Source organism: Panthera pardus, unplaced genomic scaffold, assembly GCF_024362965.1.
Source record: "Panthera pardus isolate Hobbes unplaced genomic scaffold, ASM2436296v1 HiC_scaffold_12, whole genome shotgun sequence".
Classification (NCBI taxonomy): domain Eukaryota; kingdom Metazoa; phylum Chordata; class Mammalia; order Carnivora; family Felidae; genus Panthera; species Panthera pardus.
Window position 1 is genome coordinate 103,673,392 of NW_026526677.1, and position 7,938 is coordinate 103,681,329.

Sequence of the window (7,938 nt, forward strand, 5' to 3'; positions counted from 1 at the left end):
CCACCCACCCCCCCACCCCCCACCCCCTACCGGGTGCAGAGCAAGGCTGCATTTGAGAAGTTCAAGCTGATACTCCACGGTCTGGGGAACCTGGGAGGCCATGAGTGGATCCCCCACCAAGGCCGCCAGGTCAGCTTGGCAGGAAGGATTGGGGGGAGACCTGGGGCTAGCCCTTTGGCACGGGGATCAGTCTACAAGGAGAACGTGGTGGGGTGTCTCAGGTCTGCCTTGCGGCCCCTCGATTCAGCCCAGCAGGAAGAACAGGGGTACCCTCTATGCAGTTAGAACATGAGCTCCTGCAGGCAGGCACTGAATGCCAAACCAGTAATGTATTCCCAGCAGCCAGCTCGGTGCCTGGAGCTCACTGGTACTCAGTAAGTGTTGCTCAGTCAATAAGAGAGAAATGCTGGGGGTAATAAGCCCTCACAGATGGTTGTGGGGTTATTGAGGCTGCATAAGTATTGCTCGGGGCCAAGTGCTGGGGATGACCCCGCAGGCAGGGACTGCCCTGCGGCCCAGACCGTCCCGACCTCCCCATGTTCGGCAGAGTGACCCTGTGGTGTTTGTGGGAGTCTCTAAAGGAAGAGAGGGCAGGGCCGGGTGGGGCCAGGTGAGGCTGCGTGGCTAATGCCTGTGAACTGGCCTGGCTTTACCCAGAGTTCTCTGCCCCTGTGCAGGAGGCTGCCCGCCGAGCCCAGGAACTAGAGATGGAGATGCTGTCCAGCACCAGCCCCCCCGAGAGGACCCGGTACAGCCCCATACCGCCCAGCCACCACCAGCTGACCCTCCCCGACCCATCCCACCACGGCCTCCACAGCACGGCCGACAGCCCCGCCAAACCAGAGAAGAATGGGCATGCCAAAGACCACCCCAAGATTGCCAAGATCTTTGAGATCCAGTCCATGCCCAATGGCAAAACCCGGACCTCTCTCAAGACCATGAGCCGCAGGAAGCTCTCCCAGCAGAAGGAGAAGAAAGCCACCCAGATGCTCGCCATTGTTCTCGGTGAGTCAGGCTGGCCGACGGCCACAGCCCGGCTCTGTCCAGCCATCACTGAGGAAAGGACCCATCACCATCACCATGGGTCCGCCCACCAGGATGGGTCCTGTTACCTGCCATCCCCTTCCTAACCATGGCTGGCGGGCCAGGGGACCAGCACTTTCTCAGGTGCAGGCCACTCCCACTGATGTACCCCATTAGGTAGATTCTATAATTATGCTCCTTTTACACATGGGGAAACTGAGGTCTGGAGTGGGTATATAACATGCCCAAGGAAGACCTATGATTTAAACTCAGGGAGTCTGACTTCAGAGTCAGTGAGCTTGGCCAGTCGACCATGGCGACCTCCAGAGCATCATGGTCCTGGGCCAGTCACCATCTCTCTCTGGAGTCCCCTCAGCAGGAGATTGCTTCTCGGGGCTGTTGTGGTGGTCAGATGGTACACAAAGGTGAAAGCATTTTGTAAAGTGCGAAGCAGTGTACACAGGGATGTGTTATCAGTATGGTTTGGGTAATGTTGCTATTGTTGAGGAATTGGAAATTCAGTTCACTTCAGCTCAACCAAGACCCTGTGGGACCAGAGCTGTGAACAAGGAAAGGGGCCTGGAGGGGGGAGCCATCTGAATGAGGGCATGGCTCTGTCAGCCAGGCAAGGCTTTCAAATAAAAGTTTCCTAGAAAACCCCAGATGGCAAGTCAAAACACAAGACTGGACATGATGTGATGTGGCTGGTTGGGAACAGGAGGGGCCAATGTGACTGTGCCTTCCCTGCAGCACCCAGGCTATCACGGGGCACCCTTCCAGACCCACCATCCCCTCTGACCTCCGGCCAGTCCTGTGGCGTGAGCGGGACCAGAGTTACTACCCTGCTTTTATGAACGCACACACAGGGTCACCGCAGGTTAAGGGACAGAGCCTTGATCATGTGGCTGGGGGTGACAGAGGAGGGTTGTCGCTGTGCCCTCTGCTCTGGTCCGTGGGGTCTCTCTTCAGTCCTGGGGACTCCCTGGGTGCTTGTGGGGCATTCTGGGCTCATGATGCCACCATGCCGAGAGTCCCGCCAGAGCACGAGGTCCTGAGTCAGATGGACAAAGCAGGCGGGAGGGAGGTTGGTCTAGGTCAGAGCGTCCCAAAGCAGCAATTAGGAAGAGGTACCCCCCAAGGGCTGGGGAAGGCATAGGGAGAGGCTGGCCACTGGTGGGACAGACCTCAATAGACTGGAACTCAGCGGGTCTTGGCTTCATCCCTCATGAACGGGGTGGCCTTGTGTACATCACAGGGCCTGTGGGAGCCTCAGTTTCCCGTCCACCTCACAGGGATGCCAGGAGCCTAAGTGAGATGGGTATCTAGCTCTCCCTTTTGTCCCTCGGGCCCAAACGGTGCATCCCCAACCTGCAGTGACCAAATGTTCCACTTCCGGCCACTGAGGAAGATGTGTTTCTCAGAGATGACCAGAAAGTAGAGTACATATCTCCATCTGTACTGACTTGTGTCAGAATGTTAACCTCGTGGATTTGCCTTCAAGCCCACTATCCTTCCCTGTGGGGTAGGTGTTATTATACCCATTTGACAGGTGAGGAAAATGAGGCCGAGGGAAGGAAAGTGGCCTTCATTGCAAACGGGTGTCAGAGACGGCTCTAGAATCTGAGGCTGAGCCTCCTCCTGCAGGGCTCCTGGGCCAGGGTCTGTCTTCGTGTGGGCCTTCCCAGCCCAGCCTCTGCCTGCCTGATTGCCGCCCTCTCCCCCAGGCGTGTTCATCATCTGCTGGCTGCCCTTCTTCATCACCCACATCCTGAATATACACTGTGATTGCAACATCCCGCCCGTCCTGTACAGCGCCTTCACGTGGCTGGGCTATGTCAACAGTGCCGTGAACCCCATCATCTACACGACCTTCAACATTGAGTTCCGCAAGGCCTTCATGAAGATCCTGCATTGCTGACCCGCTTCCCGCCTCCCTGCACAGGCCAGCCGGGTCTCCGTTCCTGGGAGCTGTGGATGGGGGTGGTGCAGGGCGGACTTGGCCTTCTCTTTGTCCCCGGCAGGCTCTAGCTTGACTCCACGCCCCTCAGAGCTCGCACACCCTCACTCCTCCAGGGTAGTGCTGGGGAGCCAGGCACGGTGCCAGCCGAAGGGCTGGACCCCTGGCTCAGGGGCGGCTCACAGAGCCCCCCTCCCACCTCTAGGCCATCTCCCCTTGGCACCAAAGACACAGCCGCCTTCTCTGACCTTTCTCTGGGCTTCTGGGGTCACCAGGAACAGGGGTAGGGCTCAGAGGCCGTGCTTTCTGTGGGGTTTGGCCTGGTCTTCGTAGGCCTGTGTTGAAGCGGGCAGTGTGGAGGGATGGACGGTTCCCACCCCACAAGGCCCATGCCTGGGAAGCCAGAGCTCTTGCCAAGGCCCCAGGAAACTCAGTCCTGGGAGACCCATGTAAATACCAGACCACAGGGTGAGCATCAGAGAAGCCCAAGCCAAAAATCTTCATTCACTCCCTTTCCTGCCCGACGGGAGCCTCTGTTTCCACAGCAGTGGCTCCCACCCCACCCCACTGTGCCTCCAGCAACCCATGTGATTTCCACACCTGCTGAGGGCAGGAACCCTGGGCTTGAAAGGCCCCAGGAAGGTCTGCGGGGAGCGGAACGTCCCCCAAGCCCACGCTGCTGCCTCCTAACTGACTCGGTGCATCCCTTCTCTAGCAACTGTTGGGCCAACCTGTGAGAGGGCAGGGAAGGTGGGCTTGTGGCCGCATCCGGGGTCCGGGGTGGATGTTGGTTCTCTGGGGGACTTCCTCCTGCCACACTCTGCCGCAAAACCACTCTCCTTTGCCTTTTGCCTCTCCTCTCTCCTGCCCCCTTCCCCTTCCACTTTCTCCGCCTTAGAGGAGCCCATGGTGAGGGGGCTGCTGAATATCACTTAGCCTGGGCTGGCCCTGCCCTGAGGGAGGAGGGAGGTTGCAGTTTGTGGGCGGGGCCCTGGGTCCCAGACTCTGTAACATCACTACACATGCTCCAAACTAATAAAACTTTGACAAGAGTCATATGCGAGGCCCCTCGGGTGGAAGGGAACCGGTACCGAACTTTGTCCTCCGCAGCAGGTGTCTGTGCTGGGATCAGAGTTGGGGGAGCCTTCCGCAGCCCCCTTCCACAAAGGGATGACCCTGGCCACAGCCACCAGGGTGGACGCCCGGGGGGGGGGGGTGGTGCGGGGGGGAAAGGAGGTGCTCCAGGAGGACCGGGGAGAAGATATGTGCGCCTGTGTTTTCCCCTTCCCTGTCCCTTGAGCCCAGGAGACCTGAACGCTCTCAGCCCTGCTACTGGCTGGCCCTGAGCCTCAACTGTCAACCAAGATGGGACGGGAGAAAGTTCCCAGTGGGAATCCCAGAGCACACCCAGGGCTCCCCGATCCCTCTTGTAGGAAGGCCAGGCTGTCCCCACTTCCCACCTCCTCCTCTCCAGGTCCTGGCACCTCTGAAGGACCTCAGCTCTTATGACCCACCACGCAGAGAAGGCTCCATGGAAAAGGTGCCCTTTGAGCTGCTGGCTGTGTCCGTGTTTGTGTCAGCCCCTTGCCCTGACTTCTGGCTCACATCAGGACCCCCTTCCTCTGCAGCAAGTTGGGGAGGCAGGGAGGGCCTGTGTGACATGACCTAGGTGGTCCCCCTCCTCTTGGCCTCCAGATCAGTCACAGCTCCAAGCTCTCTGGGGCCACAAATTGGCATTGCCCTGAAAACAGAAATTTGGCTTTAAGAAATGAAATATAAATCAACCTGGCAAAGGAGGAATATTCTTACTACCTTGAGAATAACAGCGATGATGACAAACAACGTGCCGGCTCCCACGGGCTCAGGCTCCGGGGAGCTGTCAGGGCATAATTTGCATGCTAAATACAATATTTTTAGCACCAAACTTTGGAGCACTTAACTTGCCCTGAACATTTAATTATGGACTTTGATCTTTTCCCTGAACCTGCTAAGCCCCAGGGGAGGCTCCTGTACCCGGGAGCACCCAGGTCCCAGAAGCTGGGCAAAATGGGCCCCTAGTCCAGCTCAGAGGGTGTCAGTAACCCAGTGACCACCTCCTGGGGAAGGCGTCGGACCCTCAGTGGGGTTAGAGACCCTAGAGACTTCTCTGCTGCCGATGCACACACAGGTATGCACACAGACACAGTGCACACTCAGCCTATGAAAGATCTTGCCCTGGACGGAAGCTTCAAATCTCATTGCATCATTAGAAACTATAAGGTCACACAGGTTTCTCAGCTGTGGGAATTGGAAGAGATGACAGAGGAGAGAGTAAAAGAGGGTGGAAGGAGGGAGACAGGGAAGGAAGGAAGGCAGGGAGGGATGGAGGGAGGGAGGAAGGAAAGAAAGGAAGGAGGGAGGGAGGGAGGGGAGCAGAAGGGAAGGAAGGAAGGAAGGAAGGAAGGAAGGAAGGAAGGAAGGAAGGAAGGGAGGAAGGGAGGAAGGGAGGAAGAGGGGACAGCAGGTAGCTAGAGAGGGAGGGGAGCCAGGCTCCCAGCAGTCTGGAAAGGGCGCTGATGGGAGGAGAGGGCAAGAGGGCAGGCAGGGGCGGGAGGCGGGGCAGAGGAAAGTTGCCCACAGTTGTCATGAAGCTTCAAGTCTTTCTTCCAGACAGCAGATTGACAGCTGGAGTGGGCAGGGGGAGGGCCGGCTCCGCCCCCTCCCCCCTCAACTCTTCGGGGACAGAGGAATGGGCGTGGGGACCCGAGAGAACTCTGAGGTGGAAGGGGGCGGCCCAGGCTCTGCTTCTCTCCCAGGAGTCCCTGACTACTGCTGCAGTGCTCTGATTTCTCTCCTCCGCCTTCCCTGGGCTTCTGTCTCTATGACTGTCTTTCTCCGAAGCATGACTTTCAACCAAGGGGTCATTTATCTGCCTTTACAGCAGGTGGAGTCTGACAGCCCCCCCACCCCCAACACCCAGCACCGGGTCAGGCACAGCCGGGCACTTTGCGTGTATGTTCCCTCAGATGTCCCCGTGTGACTGCAAGTTTTCAAAGTTTCCGGCCCTCTCCCCTTACTCTTCCCCTAGTGGGTTCCGGAGGAGTCCCAGGTGGCCCCTGGCTGGGGAGATGGAAATTGGGAAGGCCGGTAGTGCAAGAGAAACTGCATTTCATCCATCCATCCATCCAGCCAGCCGGTGGCTTCCTCCGTGGATCTTTCTCGAGCAACCATTGTGCTCCAGGCCCTGAGCAAGGTGCTAGGTGTGCAACAGGAAAAAGGTGGATGTGACCCCTGTTCTTGCAGAGTCTATGGCCCACAATCATGCAACAGCTGTTAAAGCTGTGAGTCACCCATGACAGAGCCCTGGCTGGGTGTGGAGGCACAGGTCCCATAGATGACAATGATGTGGGGCACAGCAGCCCTGGTGAGAGTAGGAGGGCTGAGGGCATAGAGCACTGCCTGAATGGTGAGGCAAGAGGCCCTCGAAAGAAGTGACCATCTGTCCTGCTTCCCTGGTGGGCTCAGAACACGGGCAGTCAGTCATCTGCAATCAGGGACACTGACGACCAGCCTGCCTTGGGGGCAGTATGTCCACCTGCCCGGGATCCCTTCCCTGGCCTAGCCCTGTGCCCCACTGCCTCCCTGCCCTCCTGGGCCCCAGGACCCAGGCTATGTTTGTGGCCATTAGCCCCCATCCTATGCAGGGGCCGTGTGGGCTTTGCCCCACGTGCTCCTGTCTTCCTAACCCTGGGCCCCCACCCATGGGATCCCCTGTTAGGCTGCCTCTCTTAAGGAGACTCGTTGCCTTGATGACAGGCTGACCTTTGAATTCAGTGTTCCAAATTTACGTCTGACACTGTCCATTCTGCCTGTTTCCTGACAAGCCCTGAGCAAAGCTGGAGGAAGCTAGTGTGGGACGATTAAAAAAAAAAAATTTAATGTTTATTTATTTTTGAAGGAGAGAGAGACAGAGTGTGAGTGGGGGCAGAGAGAGAGGGAGACACAGAATCGGAAGCAGGCTCCAGGCTCGGAGCTGTCAGCACAGAGCCCGACGCGGGGCTCGAACTCACAAACCGCGAGATCATGACCTGAGCCGAAGTCGGATGCTCAACCTACTAAGCCACCCAGGTGCCCCGAGATGATTTTTAAAAAGGTGGGGAGAGAGGGAAAGAAAAAGCATCTGGGCCCCTGTCTTTTAGGAGGTTGCCCTCCGGTGCCTGTGAACAGCCTGGTAGCCTTTTGGGCTGCAGAGCTAATGAGTGGGGTGGGGGTGGGAGGTGTGTGTGTGCAGGGCAAGGGAGTAGTTTTTATTTATTTTATTTATTTCTTAAAATCTTTATTTTTTTAATGTTTATTTATTTATTTTGAGGGAGGACGAGAATCCCATGCGAGCTCCACACTTAACCCAGAACCCAATGTGGGGCTCAATCTCATGACAGTGAGATAATGACCTGAGGTGAAATCAAGAGTCAGATGCTTAACCACGTAACAGACTAAACCACCCAGGCACCCCAGGGAAGTAGTTTTTAGGGGGGCTGCAGGTCAGAGTCTTGTCATGCATGTGCCTGAGGGTCCTCTCCTGCCAACCCAGTGCCCCTGGCCCTGGGTCTGGAGAGTCCAGGGGAGCGGAAAGCTGGTGGGGACAGAGCAGACCATCTCCGGAAGAGGTGGCTTCCACCCTGGCTTTGTGGGGTTATGCGGTGCAGGGAGAAGAGGTACCTGGTAAGGACAGCTTCCCACCCCCTCTCCCACCCCAGCTCTGCTACTTGCCAAATAAAGCAGGGCTGCTGGGGGGAATCCCCATGTGGAGGCATCTGGAGAGGCCTTTTACTCCTGGTTGGAGCTATGGCAGCTCCAGATCCACAGGAAGTGCCACACGGCCACTGCACTTGCTTGTGGCTTTCTTGCCTCCACCCCTGACTTCTGTCCTGAGACCCAGAGCCTCCCTGCTGCCTTGGATGCACAGTGGAAGTCAGATG

The 7,938-nt window shown here is 57.4% G+C and overlaps 1 protein-coding gene across 2 annotated transcripts in view; it reads left to right on the forward strand.

Annotated features, from left to right (window-relative positions):
- The window catches only part of DRD2 (dopamine receptor D2), a 64,770-nt gene extending 60,732 nt beyond the window's left edge, over positions 1 to 4,038 (forward strand). For both annotated transcript variants that reach the window (XM_019469125.2, XM_019469126.2), the window contains 2 exons: positions 678 to 1,005; positions 2,748 to 4,038. In XM_019469125.2, coding sequence (XP_019324670.1) covers positions 678 to 1,005; positions 2,748 to 2,941 — 522 coding nt within the window. In that variant the 3' untranslated portion in view covers positions 2,942 to 4,038. The remainder of the gene's footprint in view (positions 1 to 677; positions 1,006 to 2,747) is intronic.
- Positions 4,039 to 7,938: the final 3,900 nt, after the last annotated feature.